Source organism: Colias croceus, chromosome 7 (assembly GCF_905220415.1).
Source record: "Colias croceus chromosome 7, ilColCroc2.1".
NCBI classification, from domain to species: domain Eukaryota; kingdom Metazoa; phylum Arthropoda; class Insecta; order Lepidoptera; family Pieridae; genus Colias; species Colias croceus.
The window spans coordinates 5,723,475-5,743,701 of NC_059543.1; the positions used below are offsets into that span (position 1 = coordinate 5,723,475).

At 34.1% G+C, this 20,227-nt stretch overlaps 1 protein-coding gene across 4 annotated transcripts in view; it reads right to left on the reverse strand.

The window, feature by feature from the left end:
• Positions 1-20,227, reverse strand: part of LOC123693067 (tyrosine kinase receptor Cad96Ca) — a 67,593-nt gene that overhangs the window by 12,906 nt on the left and 34,460 nt on the right. For 3 of the 4 annotated variants that reach the window (XM_045638013.1, XM_045638012.1, XM_045638014.1), the window contains exons 3-5: positions 4,673-4,902; positions 3,294-3,773; positions 1,710-1,817 (exon numbers count right to left, since the gene is read on the reverse strand). In XM_045638013.1, the coding sequence (XP_045493969.1) occupies positions 1,710-1,817; positions 3,294-3,773; positions 4,673-4,902 (818 nt within the window). The remainder of the gene's footprint in view (positions 1-1,709; positions 1,818-3,293; positions 3,774-4,672; positions 4,903-20,227) is intronic. The other variant, XM_045638015.1, reaches the window with a different exon arrangement.

Consider the following 20,227-nt stretch of genomic DNA (forward strand, 5'->3'; position numbering starts at 1 on the left):
AAAACTATACTATGAATGTAAAGGCTTTATCAGCTTTGTTTTTTGCTTTTTCTCTTCAACGAACAGTTTTAATTTTATGAAGGGAAATAAACAATGCGCTAAATTATATTATGTGCTCTCTTCACCTTGGACAACGTTGGGCGGTGGGCCACCAAATGATCGTCGATGTTTGCCGTCAGTATGGCGTTTATGAAAAAAACACCTACAATAACGGCCATATACACTAATGCCCTCTATTAATACTATCATGATTGCCTCTGCTCGCCCATCGGCCATCGCTGCCCATTGTGTGCCCACTGCCCATAATATGAATTGCACAGCCCTTTGATGTTGGCGGCAAATCCGGCAAAATTAAGATCACAAGATGGCAATGTCACTTACAGAGCTACAGCTATTCAAATAGAATTACCCGCAGGCTTATTACCTCGCATTGAAAGGTCAAAAGGACTGGACTAAACTATATTTAAATATCATGTTCCCTCTCAATTGTTAATTTTTTTGCTTTATTTAAGTACAACGTCTAGTATGAGAATTTTAATTTTCCATCTAAAAGTATTTAAAACCTTTTGAATCGTAAATAATCTAGTTATTTCGCTTTATTACGTTACAGGCCAGATTTCAAGTATATTTACGAAGCAATCGTTCACGTTTCCTATTATCAAACATTCTCTTGTTAAAACACAACAAGACGGGCAGTTATTAAGTTAAATTTTAATTATTATTAAGATTAATTTTTCCAACACAATTAAGTAAAATTTTGTAAATAAAGAAACTTAATATACAGAAGGAATATCTATTAATTGGTCTTAAGTCATTTCGTAGATAACAGTGTTATCGTTAAATGGATAATTTCATGATGCGTTTTTAATTGGAATATGTAATTGGTGTTTCCCTGTTGTTGTTTTATTAAACTCATAAAATTTATATTGACATTCGTTTTATCTTGTGACTTCGAACGTCAGGTATTATGTAGTAGTTAATTACATTTCTGTTTTCATATTGGATGTATAATACAGTTATTTGCTTTCGTACGGAACGCATTTAACACTGAACAGAAAATATGAATAAAACATATCGAAAATGAAGCTTTAAAATTGTTATTTAATATTTTTTTTATATCGTAATTCAATTGGTTTCTATTATTAGGGCAAGATATATTTATTACGCGTGTTTTATACTGTTAATATATTAAGTAAGCAGAGAGACGTGAAATATTTAAATTTTAATAAACCGCACGCTAAATTTAGTTTATATATAAGAATGGGTTACCTACTTATTATATATCGCAATTTCCTTAACGAATACAGATGAGGTATAAGTTAATTTAGTACACATTTTCAAGTATTATTCAAATATTCTAATATGTATAAATAAAGACTAAGAATATGAATTATACTGAAATCATCAATCAGCTTTAATAATCTGTATTGTGAACTTATATGGGTACATATTTATAAAAAAAAAATAATGTGTAATTATTGTTTGATCGTCTAAATAGAATTTATTATGTTTCTTCAAATATAATTTCATTTTGCTCTTGATTTAATTATAATAATACTTTGGTTTAAAATATCAACTTCTTTACACTACTAAGGTTTATTATGATGTAGTGAGTTCTTAGCTAGTAGCTAAATTAACAAAATTACCTACTATTGCAAGTCTGTCGACATGTTACTTTTAATACAAATGAACAAAATGGCCAGACTGACCTGTAAATGACCGTTGTCCCAGGACTTATACTGATTCGAGTAAGCGCGTGGGCGGTCCCACATGTTGACTGAGGAATCTTGTAGTACAATCCCACTCGATTCTTTACTCTGTGGACAACGGACTTTTATGAAATGGCGCGAAAAATAAAGTGACGTTTGCAGTAACTGTCAAAATGAGTGAATCGAAATCGATTTTAAGCTGTATGTGCAATTGTACACGCTGGTTCGGTGTTGATAAATAATTTACGGTGTGTTGCCCGGGTTACACGCAAAAACTATTGAACGGATTTTGATGAAACTTTTCAGGTCAGATGTAGGCTATAACTTGTTCTGAAGAATTTAATTTGAACCAATTATAATACATACCTAAATAAATGCGGTTTTCGTAGCGAAATTATGGCAAGGTAAGCTTGCGATTAAGTCGATTTTAGACTTGAGACAGTATATTATGTAATTATTAATGATATTCGGTTCATATACTATGTTAGTTTATTACAGTGCGCGAAAACGTTTAATATTTTAAAATATTTCGCATCAAGTCACAAACTTGATAGCAAAGTTCGAATAATTAAAAGATGCATAGCCCCATGAAAATCCTTTCCTATACCACATCCATTATGATAATCCATACTAATATTATAAATGCGAAAGTAACTCTGTCTGTCTGTCTGTTACTCAATCACGCCTTAACTACTGAACCGATTTGCATGAAATTTGGTATAAAGATATTTTGATACCCGAGAAAGGACATAGGATAGGTTTTATCCCGGAAATCCCACGGGAACGGGAATTATGCGGGTTTTTCTTTGACTGCGCGGGCGATGCCGCGGGTGGAAAGCTAGTATAAGATATTTCTGTTGGGTTTGCTTTGTCGGATTTAAAGTTTCGACTTCCTAAAATTTGACTGACCAGTTGGCTTGGTTGGTAGTGACCCTGCCTTCCAAGCCAGAGGTCGTGGGTTCGATTCCCACCCGGGGCAAATATTTATGTGATGAACATAGATGTTTGCTCTGTGTCTGGGTGTTAATTATCTATATATGTATTTATTTAAAATTATATATTATGTATGTTTATCAGCCATCTGGTTTCCATAACACAAGCGAAAGCTTAGTATGGGATCAGATCGTGCCGTGTGTGAAAATTGTCCTGAAATATTTATTTATTTATTTATTCGAAATTTCGCCTGTTCTTATTTTATTTTGTAACTGTATATTTCAAAGGTATTTCTTTGTACCTATATTTTGATTTGGTCTATAGTACACATATTTACTTGTTGATTAATTCTGATACAAATAAATAGGGTTCATCATAATAATTAATAACTACAAGCTTACTACAGGCATGCTATCGTACCTAAAAAGCGAGACGCAAATTAAAAACTGATAGCAATTTATTTTAATGATGAAAATTATGTAAAGACTAAAGAGTAATGATCATTGCAAATTAACATAATGCTAAGCTAATACCTACTTTAAATGTTTTGCATTCTACCCAACTTCAAAATGATATAGGCAACATTTCCTTGGACAATACTATTCAGTTATTAAAATAAGCAAGTTTTAAACTATTTTACAATGAACTTACCATGTCATCCTTCGTACTCTTGGTTCCTTTAATATGTCGCTTCTTCCATACAAATGCGATAACACCAGCCACTATTGCTATCAATGCACCGATCGCAATCAATGGTATAATTGTTAAAGTAACAGGATTTTCCACGTGTACTTCATTAATGCCCGTACTATTTTTGGGTTCATTTGTATCAAGTTTCTCTTTAACTTCTTTTGGTATATCGTCGGGTGCTTTAGGTGGTTTAAGTGTTGTTACGACTGTCGTTTCAGGTACTGTAGGTATATAATCAAATGCTTTGGTGGTGCTTTGTGGAGGCTTTGGGAACTTTGGTTGTAGCGCCATGCTGGGGTAGTTGGCGATCGCGAACGCTGGCGGTCTGGGCACCTTCGGTCGGACACCTGAACTGTCTATTACGGTGGCAAGTACTTCAGTCCGTTGAGGTAGTGATACGCCATCATATGCCGTAACCCACAACGAGTAAGATTTATTTTCCTGTAACAGAGGGAACAATTACTGCACTGTAAACTGGAAAGTTTGAAGTAATAAAAATAAATCTAAAAGTACTACCAAAAATATATGAATAAGCAGTTGTTTGTAGTAGTATCCTATGCTGAAAGGAAATTAAATTTGAATACGATTTTTATTTGTTTTTTTTTTCTGAGATTCTTTTTCAACTTTCAATATAGAATGTTGAACAGACAAGTATTTTGTAAAATACCTAGCTTAATAAATAATTCAAACAAAAACAAATTCTCTGATAAAGCTTCGTCCAAAATTCACTAATTAGGTGACAATTAGGTCTTAACTACATCTAACATTTGATATATTCTGATAATTACTCGAGTTTACAAAGAAAAAGTTAATTATAGAAAACGAAAGAACAAAGTAACAAGCATAGATAGCTTGGAAAATGATTCAATGAAAAGGAATAAAGGTCTTAGGTATCCGTTGAAAAATCCTTCTAGTTCAATTTATCATCCCGGAATCCAATATACACCAAACCGCGTGAGGAGCGGATTCGGAATAATCTTCACGATTTGAATTTATACGTATGAATAAATAAATAAAATTGACAACTCTATTTCAGAAGAAATACCTAATATTTATTTTGAAATGTAAATATAGGTAACATTATAAGGTAAGTACTTAGTTGCATACAGGCACTTCTGTAAAACAACAAACACAATAAAAAGTGTTAACAAAATCAAAGTGAGAGAAGAAAATTGAAACTGGTTTTTCTGATATTTTATACCTTAGGACTTAGGTATACAAATAAGATAGATCGGTAGAAACTCTTGAGTGCACATGACCTACCTAATATAAAGCCTATTCTAACCAAGTCTTACGTATATTTAAATTTATACGAAGATAATAATAAAATCACAAATTACCTTATCCTTAAGCGTGTCATTCACAAACACTTCCCCTGTATGAGGATCTATCGCGAACGGCGTGGGTGGTCCGCTGGTCTCCAAGCCGAACGTCACATTCTGCTTGCCCGTCCTCTCCCTGGTCACTCGTGTTACCCTGGTACCTATCGGGTCCGTGGCCATCACATACCAGTTCCGTTCCACATGAGTGATCGCAGGCAAATTGAACCCGGGAGGCAGTTGTGATAGTCCTGGAAAGGAAATGTGAATTGTTGAAATGTTGTCGATTTTATATTGTTTTGTTAACGACTTACTATATTGTAATAACTATGACTCTTGTAGTTTTAATCAGATGAGAAAAAACATGTTAACTTTAACTAAAAGAGATCAAGTTATTTCGTAAACTTATTAAATGAATGCACGCAATATTTAATAAGCCGTTTATCGAGAAGCAATGTCGAATGTTTACCCTTTTATTACATTTACACAAGAAAATACTATTACATATTTCCTTCTAAACAAAGAATGGATTTTACTTTTAACCACGTACTTTCCAATAAGAAAAGTTTAAGCAAAGTTTAAAGAAAAACAAAAATAAATTTGTACAATTACGTGTTCGACCTCAGCCAGTCTGTTCAGATACTGTTATAGCTTCAATTGAAGACGATTTCACATTCTTTCTGTATACCTAATATGTATTATATTGTAGTCCCTAAGACGTTTCTTGTAATCTTCTGTAGCTTTTCCTCCTAATATTCAATAAAGTATGAATGAAATGATTTGTTCGAACAAAAACTATAGAACGCATAGTTTCTTTGTCAATAGAATGTTCAAGGTTCACTCGAACGAAGACGCGGGCTAAAGCTGATCATACTCAAATGATTGTTTAATTCCAGGCCATTAAAAGGCAGGCAATTAGCAGAGTTAATTGTACTAATGCGGCTTATAAGTTAAGTCAAAGGATTTAATTTCGAGTTAAAACTTCAATTATGCGTTAATCTCTATGTTGTTATAACAGCATTAGTGTTCATAATGTCTGTGACTAGGCTTATTCAAATATATAAATGTTAATTATTATATGAAACGATATTATCTGATTATATAAATTGAAAAGAATTAAATAGAACAAGGTATAATTAAGACTATATGTATACATAGTATACATATGATCATTATAAATACAAATAGGAATTAACAATATCAAGAATACGTGGCACAACTAAAATTTTACCGATACCACCCGTGGTCATTCTCCTTTTATATGTACCTATTCATCATCATCATCAGCCCATATACGTTCCCACTGCTGGGACACGGGCCTCCTATGAGGGTACAGGCCATAATCCACCACGCTGGCCAAATGCGGGTTGGCGGATGACACATGTCGTCGAACTTTTTAATTCTTCGACATGTCGGTTTCCTCACGATGTTTTCCTTCACCGTTCGAGCAGTGGTGATGTTACAACATGCGCAGATAAATTGAAAAATCAATTTATTTCCTGCGCGCTCGCCTGGTCTCGAACCACGGACTTATCGATTCGAAGTCCGAGGTCTCACCACTGAGCCACCACTGCTGCTGTACTATATGTACCTATTATAATATATTATTTTTATCACCTATAAGGTCTCAGCACACATATGGGATCGGAAAGGGATCGTAACCGTAACGCCTTTCGCCTCGCTGTCAACCAGGCGTCAACCTACCGTATGCACGTGACGAAAGCGTATCAGCAGCGCCTGTACGTCAACTCGGCTACGGCTAGGCGACACCGGCGTTACGCCAAAATGGCAAGTACGGCAAGTCGTAGCAGGCAGACACGTAAGCGCGTGGACGGAGAGACGTAAGCGCGGGGACGGAGAGACGTAAGCGCGGGGACGATGAGCCGTCAGCGCTGGAATTGCAAGAGCGGAGCCTGTTCCGAGGGGAGGCGATTACGTTACTATTCCGATTAGTGTGCGTTGCAGTAGGGAGTTTAATACAAACCATTCTGAACGGCTCGAGGCGATACGGTTACGATCCCTTTCCGATCCCATATGTGTGCTGAGACCCTTATACCGATAGCTACCAAATTGTCTTGTTGAGATCTGATTTAATCGAATAATCTTCATGGTTAGGGAGCCAGGTGCAAATTTGGTTAATTATTTCCTCTCAAGAGATAATTCGTCAGACGCATCAGAGTATAGTATTATAAAGCCTCGTGAACGTCAGCTGGCGCTCGGTTGGGGGGGTGAGCGGTTGTAGCCTCCCACGCACGTAGGAAAAAAAATACATTCATTCATTTCCTCTCAGCTAAAAATTTGTCAAATTGTAGCTAACCCAATATCTCAACGAAAAAAAATAATCAGCTGGTTACAACATGGTGTATTATACGTCAGCTGTTGTCTCGAACATGTAAAAATTAAAATTATTTTCCGTGATTTCCTCTCAAACAAAAATTTACCTGATGATAGCTTATATGTAACTGTGGATATATATATAGGTCAGCTGGCTGTATCTTGGTGGAAAAACCGTCAGCTGGTACTTTGAAAGTTATTACATAGGAGTTAGACAGAAGCATCTATTGCCAATTTATATGCATCTACTGACTAGGTTTTCCTCGAATTATTGCTAGCTGATTTTTTTTATTTATCGCATCAGTATATTAACAATCAGCTCACAAATTTTCATCTGAGATGAAATGACGTATCTTTAATTATTATCGTTATTTTTAAAAATTCAAGAAACACACGCTAGCATAATATAGACAGTAATATGGTACTTGGAGGTGGTTAGTTGTGCGCATTATCGGGGTACTACGTACATTCAGCCACATCGGTAAACATGTTTTTACAAATATTATAAACTGCATTTAAAAATAACTATCATATCATCAAATTCACATAACTACCTAAAAGTGTAACAAATATGAAACAACCCACGAAAAACATTAGTTAACTATAATTATTAAAAAAATAATAGTATAATATATAATTAATAAAGTTATTACTTATCTTTTACGGGGACTTATGTTGATGGAATTCCACGTATCTCGATGATTTTGTTAATGTCTCATTATATTCGAGACACCAGCTGACGTATAATACACCATGCTGTAACCAGCTGATTATTAATTTTCGATGAGATATTGGGTTAGCTACAATTTGACAAAATTTTAGCTGAGAGGAAATGAATGAATATAATTTTTTTTCTTACGTGCGTGGGAGGCTACAACCGCTCACCCCCCCAACCGAGCTCCAGCTGACGTTCACCAGGCTTCATAATACTATACTTTGATGCATTTTACTAATTACCGCTTGAGAGGAACTTGGTCATAAAATCTGCTTCTGGCTCCCGGACCATCAGATGCGTACATTTTATTTACTTTTCTGACTACTCAAGTACCTTGTTATCAGTATAGACGTCTTACACAAAATATTGCCACATATTGCTTTTTATTCATACTGACAAGCGTATAGAAACACTATCCTAAATTCAATTGTTTGGTTTCAAATTTAAGCCTGATTGGGGGTAGCCTCTTAAATAAATTGTATGACAATAGAGCTATTCTCTTTAAAGCTTATAATTTCATCAAATAATCTATTTGTGGGTCGTTTGTATCTGAATTTATGATAGGTAATTTAACTAGAATTTTATATTTGAGTAAACTAAAATGCTTAGAATTTATAACAATAATATTATGATGATTTTTGCCAGACCACATTAATAATCTTTGCAACGTTTGGTTTTAAAAATTTCATAGTTAATAAGTTTGTTGCCTTATTAAAAGTTAAAGAAAATTAAATTCAAATTCTTTTTAAATATGAAAATGAAAATATATTTGAAAATATATTTATTTCTCATACACACAGTTTTCATATACAGAAAATGGATGAGTCCTCCTAGTAAGTTTACAAAAACCTGTGTCAGGAGGACCCGCTCTTCCTTAACTAGAGTTTACAAACATAATACGTGTATATAAATATAAAACATTTTCTTCCTCGATAAACCACAAAATAACGTGACCTATAATTGAAACTCGAAGCACTCATTGTAATAATGAATGAAACTTTTATACACATGAAAGATTTTCCATTGAAGCAGATAATAAGAAAGAATAAAGAGGCATATTTAAAACAAAGGCCTTGTTATTTAGTGAATTGACGCAGAATGAAAAGACATTTTTTTAAATTATACTGGTTACGGTAAATTATAAATTTGAACAACGTTTATGTTACCAAAATATTGAATGAATTCAGGCTCCGTTATATTTTTACAAGAACTTATTACGAATTGTTTAAAATATCTACCCTTGATTGAAAACAGGTCCCTATAAATGTTTTTTCGTAATTGCAAAACGTTTGATGTCATACGAATACTCGAAAAGAAAAATATTAACAGTTGGATGAGTTATATTTACATATTTAAAAATTTATTGGGAGTTATAGGCACAGGCGTGCATACCCTGTAGGCGTAGTCTCGACACTAATCGACATCGATATCGACCGAAATCGGTCGGTAACTAACGATTATCAGTAACCAATCAGTAACTATAGTATAGACCTAAAAAATTTAGTGTTCTTTTTCCAAGAAATTTAGCTTAGTTTTAGGGAATAGATAGTAAATTAAAATTAGTTATATTAATTTTCGCATTATTACAATTGCAATTGCATATAAAAAAAGCAAATTTTATGCACAAAAAAACATGGCAGTTAATTTAATTTTAATCAAATTCGATATTTTTTATATCAATCGTTTAATTAATGTTCTATTGATTACATATTCATGGAATCCAAAATTCCATGTATGGCAACCTCTTTATTTACTTTTTTGACATTTGACATCAATCATCAATCATGAAAATAATATTTCTATCAAAATAAATATAAATTGTGTGTTTTCAAGAGGATAATTTTTAATTATGTTCTTAAAAGTCCTATAAATCTATTGGATAACAAATATCCTAAGAAAATATCAATCTGCGTTATGTTTTTATATAGTTAAAGCTATTAGTTTTAGTTTAGTAATATTTTGTTATTTGTGAAGTGCAATAAAATTCTAATCAAAAGACTCCAAAAGCTCTACAAGATAGGGCTCCAAAAGCTCTCAATTCGAATCCTTTTGAGAAATCTTTAAGACATCATAGAAACTGACGGAACTAAAACTAAGGACGGAACGGATAATTTGTATCGCTTGTATTTTTAGCTTGTATTATTATATTATATTATGTGCATCATTGTATATTTTATTACAGTTAATAAGCAAAGGATGCAATGCAATTGATTTAGCGGTTCACGGTTAATATTATTTATGTGTTAAATATAAATATTTATCTATAAATTTTATATTTTACAGATGAACAAGTTACTAGAATTATTATGTTGGTGAGGGATGATGGTTTTGAGCCAAATTTTCAACTACGCTATTATAAACTGTTAAATTAAAATTTTCTAATAAATTTATTTCGTAATTGAATCGTTTTATTTTATTTGTATTCATCTGTATAATTTTATTATCCTAGAAGTTCAAAAAGAAATTAATCGAATATGAATGCAATAATTTAGGCTGAATAAATGCAGACAGCAGTACACTATTTTAATATTTATTTAATATAATATAAGATGCTTCTTAACATTTTCAATAAGATTTTGAAACCATCTTAAAAATAAAACATTATTTGTTTATTTTATTTTAATTGCAATAACATTAAATAAGAGAAAAAAATATTGCGTTAAATCATAATATAGCATCGGAAGTGTGAAATATCTTCTATTTATTATAAAATTATAATAATATATAATGTTTCCGATATTATCAACTGTATCTACAAATCCACACAAACCGTAAGGCCCTTCTCCCATTTCGATACTTCTAGAATACGATACTCGAGTAGAATACTAGTTAGATATTTGCTCGCTGCCCGATGCTCGACTGAAAAATGACTAAATTCATCATTATTGTGCCTCGTTTTTGTAGACGGACGCTATGTCGAGCGATTCCAGTGACGATGTAAAAGTAGGATGTACTGGATTCATCCATATATTGAAAGAAACATAAGTAAATTGTAGAGTTTTTATAGCCGCACGAGAACTACAACATGATGATAAGAATTTTTTATCTTTCTTCCGAAGAGATACGCGCGAAACGCGACGCAAAAACGACCACCTATACTAGTCGCGGACGTGTAGGATACCGGTAGCGTAATGGGAGAAGGGCCTTCGAGATCTTGTCGAGATCAAACGTCAGTATCATAACGATACGCAGTGGTGGCTCAGTGGTGAGACCTCGGACTTCGAATCGATAAGTCCGGGGTTCGAGACCAGGCGAGCGCGCAGGAAATAAATTGATTTTTCAATTTATCTGCGCATGTTGTAACATCACCACTGCTCGAACGGTGAAGGAAAACATCGTGAGGAAACCGACATGTCGAAGAATTAAAAAGTTCGACGACATGTGTCAGCCGCCAACACGCACTTGGCCAGCGCGGTGGATTATGGCCTGTACCCTCATTGGAGGCCCGTGTCCCAGCAGTGGGAACGTATATGGGCTGATGATGATGATGATGATGATGATCATAACGATTGACAATGTCAAAGAATAATTTGTTTTGACAATATTCGAATGTGTTGCAAAGAAATGATTTTCCAAATCCATGAAATCTGTATTTTATTTATTTTTCATATATCTACGGAATTGAAATAATGATGTTATTAATTTAGATAAAAATGCATTGCTACAAGGCTATTATTATATAAATATTTTGACGCATAAAGAAAAGTTTTGTGAAGAATAAAAATTATAAACAAATATGTATCCATTGTATGCTTCCATCAAATTGGGGAGAGGTATTAAGCGACATCATTTTCATTGCTGAAGACGGGTCTATAAATAAGTTGTCGGTAATTACCGACTAATTTGTACAGACTACAGGGGCAGATTGACTGTACATTAAAATAAAGATGAAAGATTAATAACAAGTGATAACTGCGTTAAAAACAACCAACTTCAAACTTGCTCTTGCATCATTTACAAAACAGACAAAAATGCTCATAAAATAAAAACTACTGGGCCTATCCGAATAAAATTTTTATGGGACCAATTCGACACCATCCCGCATCGAACAAAAAAAGAATCACGTAAATCGGTTCAGAAATCTCGAAGTAATCGGTGTACATATATATAAAAAAAATAACCTCCTCCTTTTTTGAAGTCGGTTAAAAAATAGACGCTGTTGGCCAAGTTTTTCGCTTTATTTCTCCGAATAGCATTTGAAGTAATCTTGTCACATTTACTAGCATCGCACCACTTTAAAGAACATCAGGCTATAACGGGGCTTTTGTCCTAATGTGGAGCAATTTGTGAGGAGAATTTCCCTTATTTATTTACTCAATTGTATGTAAAAATATTCCTCATATTTAGCTATTATTAGAAAATCTACCTATTTATTCTTAACTGAACCATAATACAACCGCAACCAAAACATATCACATAATAATAGTAATTTAAAATGGATATTTAAATCCGTTTAACCAAGGATTGAGAAATCAGCCCTAAGAACATGATGTGGTATTAAAGAACCTACACGTTTAGTTAAATAATTTTAGCGATATCTATCACTGCAATAAAGCGCAAAATCGCAACGTTAGACTACCATACAAATAAACTGTTTACAAACAATCAAGAATTAATTTAATTAAAAATCATCATTGTGATTTCAAAGCACTGTAACAATAACGAGTCAACAATCGTCCACCACAAATACTAAAGCAATTGTATTGTATTTTATTTCAACATTATGCAGTGAACGCTCTAAAGATTCAATATAATAAAATAATATTATTAGGATAATATTTAAATTACACCAGGTACTAGTTAGTACTCATAATCAATTGTTTTTTGACTAGAAGATGGATAGAGACATATTTTTTTATCAAAGTGCTTTAGAGCTCTTCCTACGAAGCAGACGATAAAAATAAAAACCTTAGACCCTTACACTTTAACCTTAGACCGCTTTACCGCTTTTCCGACTGCGGTCAAACGTCCGCCTATCAAAAAAAAAAAGACGGGTTGCACTCCGGGAGTGCCGGCAGAAGTGAAAACGTGCGTAGTAGAGAGGGGATAGCTGTCTATACTCTCCATCCGTCTTACGCTTTTTCGATCAGGTCACGTACGTGTCCTGACGCGAGTTCAAGATTTTATACCCATTACAGAAAAAGTGCTCAACGCCGCTAAAGAAGTTTTCACTTCAAAAAAAGGTATTGTTTTCACCGTGCAATAGGCATTATTACTTCTATCCTGCTAACTCAGAAGACTGAGAAATGCTTCAAGCATTCTGAGTTAGCAGTTGTTTCTCAGTAGCAAAGAAAGTTATTTATGCACGTGGGTTAGATCCAGATATGTAAAAGATATTATATAAAAATTTTATTACAAATTTATAGCAAACTGATGGGAAATCTAGTTGGTACCTTAGCTATACTTACTCTACGGGTAAAGCATTTACATTAACATTCAATATCTATGTTAAGTAGTTGTTTAAATTTCGTATGCGGATATATTATTAGAAGCACTTCGGTAGGTACGTTGTCAGGAATATCTGCTTTTTTCTTTAATACCAATATAAAGTCAAAGTATTTGGCTATCAGATACGTGAACATTCAATATCACTATAATTAAGTAGTTAGTTGAATATCCGAAATAAGTAGGTACGAGGCACAAAATACGTACATCTACTTTTCGAAAATTATGTAACACAAGGCAGTATAATATGTTTGACAGAACCTACAGAATTAATATATTTCGGTATAGGATACAGATTTCGAGGAATTGAAATGTATTGGGATATTACGGCTTTTCAGCCTAGAGCCTTTCAATCTGAGAACTTTTTTAACATTACAAATTAAATTTATTTGTATAACTGTGCATAGCCGTATGGAAAGACCATAAGATTATGTGTCGTAACTTTTACTATACACTCAGTACAAAGAAAAGTTTGTTTTAAATTGAATTTATCTGCTTTGTTGAACCGAATATTAATTATAGACATAGTTTATTATAGAATAATGTATATACTATACGGAGTAAGAGTTGTATTTTCGAATATTACTCTACATGTTTCTTCTTTGAGAATCTACGTAACTGTGTAAAAGTGGTATAATTATGAGTTATTTATATAATCTTTTTAACTATGTTTTCTTGAATATTTCACGTGCTTTTTAGTTTTATCCTACATTTTCTTACTTTTTTGATATCATCTGGATTAATCTATGTAAAATATGACAAGAGAATAGCTCAAATATTGGAAACTAGCTTTGCACCCGCAGCTTCGCCCGCGCAGTCAAAGAAAAACCCGCATAGTTCCCGTTCCCGTGGGATTTCCGGCATAAAACCTATCCTATTTCCCGGGGTAAAAAGTAGCCTATGTCCTTTCTCGGGTATCAAAATATCTCTATACCAAATTTCATGCAAATTGGTTCAGTAGTTAAGGCGTGATTGAGTAACAGACAGACAGTCAGAGTTACTTTCGCATTTGTAATTTTTGTATGGATGCTAAGTTAACTTTCATATTATATCCTACGTTAGGTATAAGAACAAAGACTTTGTTTGAGTTCCTGTAGCCTGTAGCTAACGGACATTATAGGCAATATTATAGTCTTTGAAAGTACAGACCCCTTTTATTTATTGCTCATTGAGCTATTTCATTTTAATAAATAGATACATATATTTCGGAATAGGTTAGTGAAGTAGACTTTATAAAGGAATATTTAAAATATTTTATTATAAGCTTATAAGTAAAGAAATGTAATATGAAACAAAAAGCACCCGTTTTAACTGACTTCAAAAAAAAAAAGAAGAGGTTATCAATTCGGCCGGTATGTTTTTTTTTTTTATGTATGTACACCGATTACTCCGAGGTTTCTGAACCGATTTGATCTTTTTTTGATATCTTTTTGTTCGATGCGGGATGGTGTCGAACACCAATTCTTATAAATGACACACACATAAAAAAAGGTTTAAACTTACGCTGGGAACGTAAATCGTGTATCTCGCTCGAATTATACCGAGATGCAAGTTCAACTTAATGCGCGGGCGCAGTGAAAGCGACTTTCACTTATTACATTATCTTATCAACATATCACTGTATGCTATAATTGAGTTGTTTGAGATAACGAAACTCAGAAGGGTCTAAAATAACAATATTTGTAACTTTTGACAAGTTGTTACCTACAGAAAAATGGTTGTTGTTTCTAGGAAATTAAAGGTTGATGAAATATACAGGGTGTAATCGTTAAGTGTGCACAAGCGATTATTCCGTAACTATTGCAGATATAAAAAAAACTTTCAACTGATATCGAAAGTACTTAACCTAATGAGTAAAATGGCCATAATACATTTTTAAAAATAAAAGGAGAAATATCCAAGAATGTTACATTAAACGCTCCCATACATTATATTTCATTTCCCATACATTTTGTATTCATATCAGATTTTCGAAGTGACGTCCTCATTGTGCAACACAATGAAGAGCTCTATTTACAGTTTCAAAATGAACTTCTCTTCAAATTTGCGAAGTAATTTAAAAGCAGAAAACCAAAAAAAAGAGAAAAAGCTAAAATCTTTCGTATTAAATGTACATGGGATATTCATATCTCATACTAAATGTATGGGGGGGTTTCAAGTTATTTTTTTAGATATTTCTCGTTTTATTTTTAAAAAAATATTATTGGCATTTTACTCATTAGGTTAAGTACTTTCGATATCAGTTTAAAGTTTTTTGATATCTGTTATAGTTACGGAATAATCGCTTGTGCACACTTAACGATTACACCCTGTATAGAAAAATATACCTATAGTAAATATTTGACAAGACAGCGTGATTCGTGGAAAACAAAGTCACAAATAACAGTGTTATCCAGTTGTTACCTTCTCCTATTAGTGAGGTTAGTTTCAAAAATGTTTTCGTGTAACTGTGCGTTCATGAGCGTGGGACGACCTCCCACAAGATGGACGGACGACCTGGTCCGAGTGGCAGGGAGCCGCTGGATGCAGGCCGCCGGTGACCGGTCGTACTGGAAATCCTTGAGGGAGGCCTTTGTCCAGCAGTGGACGTCCCACGGCTGAAACGAACGTGCGTTCGTGTCCATATTGATCTTATTAACTACCTGCAGTGCAAAAATTATGCAGATTTTTTTTCAGATTATAAAGTTAATTTAAATGTATTCACACCTAGAACCGTATAGCGTACATCATATAAATAAATAACAGCTGTTTGTTTGTCCCATTGTTTTAAATTGGTTAATAATATGTATCATTATACGGATAATGGAAAGTTCAACGTAAAAGAAGTGTTGTGTTTGATTGTCGTTGATTCAAAGGCTGTTTAGTGTTTAATTGTAAATAAATTAGCGCCACTACAAATTTTACAAAATAAAATTATTAAAACCATTTTTAAATATCCTTTTTTAACTTCTACAAATAAAATCTACGACGATACTAAAATAATGAATTTAAAACAATTATACTTTTATAATACGTGTATGTTCATCCACAAAGCGCTACATAAAAACATAAATACAAATATAATATTCTCAACATCAAATCGCCACTATCCTAATAGACGAGCTAGCTATCTTGCCCTCCCGAAGATCCGAACGAATTATGGAAGGCGAACGGCAACATACGAAGGAGCACGTTTCTATAACGGATTGCCAAGCAAATTAAAAAGTGTAAACTCATTCATTGTATTCAAAAAACAATTAGCGAAACACATCCTGGAAGACCACACGCTCAAACTTTGAATGCAATGAATGAGTACCTAACCTAAACTTATGTTTATAGTATGTAACTTACTCTAAATTTTTATCTAACGAATGATATTTTTTATAAATACCTATGTTTAAAATTTAAGTTTCTCATGTAAGTGACTTTATGTCTTAATGGGAATAAATGTCTTTAAACCTTAATTCATGAAGAATGGAATATTTTTTCTTCAATAAACAGAAGTTATAAGTAAGTGCATTTGAAAGACGTAGATTTATTATTCTTTATTGAAGCAAGATTAAACGGAAATGGTTTCTTAGTTGATTGCACTTTAAATGCAATTTATTCCAACAATTATTATACGATCGAGCGAATAGAATAATTTACAATAAAGAAATGTTACAAAGAGAGGCTCTTGTGTTTGCCAGTCAGAATAATTGGCTAAATCTTGTGTATATAAAGTAAAATAAAAAGAAATAAATAAAGTAAAGACTTGCAAACGAAATGCGATTTATTAAATATCTTATTTTCCTCAATATTTCAAACCTTTTAATAAAATAAATAAATCAAGTTCAAATCCACCGAAGTCTTAAATTTCTCAATTAATAATAGAATAGGTAGTATGAATGTATGGTAAGTATGATATCAGTGGGTATCATACATAAAGGTAGGTATTAACTATCACTATAGGCACTAAATGAATAATATCAAAGAAATAAATATAAACTACTAGCGGTCCGCTCGGGCTTCGCCCATGGTACATATTTCGCAATAAAAAGTAGCCTATGTCTTTTCTCGGGTATCAAAATATCTCCATACTAAATTTCATGCAAATTGGTTCTGTAGTTTAGGCGTGATTGAGTAACAGACAGACAGACAGTGTTACTTTCGCATTTATAATATTAGTATGGATAGTAGCGTTCGTGAAAATTTTTTCGTTTGTAAGCAATTTAAATTGAAATAATTCAAAGATATAAATTTATAAAGAATAGAAAAAATTCGATCACGAGGCGGGACTTGAACCCGCATCCTTCGCGCCATTCCGGGGCGGATGCCTAACCAACTCAGCCACTCGTGACCCGCCTGAGCAATCGAATTTATTCTATCCTTTCAGTTTTATGTGTCTTAAGGGACACACCGCGCGCCATCTATTGAGATGATTTAACAACCATCTCAACCAATATGAAGCACTTTTCAGTGAATACAATATTGTAACGATGGAACACGACCTTTTCTTGAATTTGAATTTTTTGGTTTTTATGGCATTCAAATGCTTTATAAATATAAATTTATAAAGAATAGAAAAAATTCGATCACGAGGCGGGACTTGAACCCGCATCCTTCGCGCCATTCCGGGGCGGATGCCTAACCAACTCAGCCACTCGTGACCCGCCTGAGCAATCGAATTTATTCTATCCTTTATTCTTATTGCTTATTGCTCAGGCGGGTCACGAGTGGCTGAGTTGGTTAGGCATCCGCCCCGGAATGGCGCGAAGGATGCGGGTTCAAGTCCCGCCTCGTGATCGAATTTTTTCTATTCTTTATAAATTTATATTTATAAAGCATTTGAATGCCATAAAAACCAAAAAATTCAAATTCAAGAAAAGGTCGTGTTCCATCGTTACAATATTGTATTCACTGAAAAGTGCTTCATATTGGTTGAGATGGTTGTTAAATCATCTCAATAGATGGCGCGCGGTGTGTCCCTTAAGACACATAAAACTGAAAGGATAGAATAAATTCGATTGCTCAGGCGGGTCACGAGTGGCTGAGTTGGTTAGGCATCCGCCCCGGAATGGCGCGAAGGATGCGGGTTCAAGTCCCGCCTCGTGATCGAATTTTTTCTATTCTTTATAAATTTATATTTATAAAGCATTTGAATGCCATAAAAACCAAAAAATTCAAATTCAAGAAAAGGTCGTGTTCCATCGTTACAATATTGTATTCACTGAAAAGTGCTTCATATTGGTTGAGATGGTTGTTAAATCATCTCAATAGATGGCGCGCGGTGTGTCCCTTAAGACACATAAAACTGAAAGGATAGAATAAATTCGATTGCTCAGGCGGGTCACGAGTGGCTGAGTTGGTTAGGCATCCGCCCCGGAATGGCGCGAAGGATGCGGGTTCAAGTCCCGCCTCGTGATCGAATTTTTTCTATTCTTTATAAATTTATATTTATAAAGCATTTGAATGCCATAAAAACCAAAAAATTCAAATTCAAGAAAAGGTCGTGTTCCATCGTTACAATATTGTATTCACTGAAAAGTGCTTCATATTGGTTGAGATGGTTGTTAAATCATCTCAATAGATGGCGCGCGGTGTGTCCCTTAAGACACATAAAACTGAAAGGATAGAATAAATTCGATTGCTCAGGCGGGTCACGAGTGGCTGAGTTGGTTAGGCATCCGCCCCGGAATGGCGCGAAGGATGCGGGTTCAAGTCCCGCCTCGTGATCGAATTTTTTCTATTCTTTATAAATTTATATTTATAAAGCATTTGAATGCCATAAAAACCAAAAAATTCAAATTCAAGAAAAGGTCGTGTTCCATCGTTACAATATTGTATTCACTGAAAAGTGCTTCATATTGGTTGAGATGGTTGTTAAATCATCTCAATAGATGGCGCGCGGTGTGTCCCTTAAGACACATAAAACTGAAAGGATAGAATAAATTCGATTGCTCAGGCGGGTCACGAGTGGCTGAGTTGGTTAGGCATCCGCCCCGGAATGGCGCGAAGGATGCGGGTTCAAGTCCCGCCTCGTGATCGAATTTTTTCTATTCTTTATAAATTTATATTTATAAAGCATTTGAATGCCATAAAAACCAAAAAATTCAAATTCAAGAAAAGGTCGTGTTCCATCGTTACAATATTGTATTCACTGAAAAGTGCTTCATATTGGTTGAGATGGTTGTTAAATCATCTCAATAGATGGCGCGCGGTGTGTCCCTTAAGACACATAAAACTGAAAGGATAGAATAAATTCGATTGCTCAGGCGGGTCACGAGTGGCTGAGTTGGTTAGGCATCCGCCCCGGAATGGCGCGAAGGATGCGGGTTCAAGTCCCGCCTCGTGATCGAATTTTTTCTATTCTTTATAAATTTATATTTATAAAGCATTTGAATGCCATAAAAACCAAAAAATTCAAATTCAAGAAAAGGTCGTGTCCCATCGTTACAATATTGTATTCACTGAAAAGTGCTTCATATTGGTTGAGATGGTTGTTAAATCATCTCAATAGATGGCGCGCGGTGTGTCCCTTAAGACACATAAAACTGAAAGGATAGAATAAATTCGATTGCTCAGGCGGGTCACGAGTGGCTGAGTTGGTTAGGCATCCGCCCCGGAATGGCGCGAAGGATGCGGGTTCAAGTCCCGCCTCGTGATCGAATTTTTTCTATTCTTTATAAATTTATATTTATAAAGCATTTGAATGCCATAAAAACCAAAAAATTCAAATTCAAGAAAAGGTCGTGTTCCATCGTTACAATATTGTATTCACTGAAAAGTGCTTCATATTGGTTGAGATGGTTGTTAAATCATCTCAATAGATGGCGCGCGGTGTGTCCCTTAAGACACATAAAACTGAAAGGATAGAATAAATTCGATTGCTCAGGCGGGTCACGAGTGGCTGAGTTGGTTAGGCATCCGCCCCGGAATGGCGCGAAGGATGCGGGTTCAAGTCCCGCCTCGTGATCGAATTTTTTCTATTCTTTATAAATTTATATTTATAAAGCATTTGAATGCCATAAAAACCAAAAAATTCAAATTCAAGAAAAGGTCGTGTTCCATCGTTACAATATTGTATTCACTGAAAAGTGCTTCATATTGGTTGAGATGGTTGT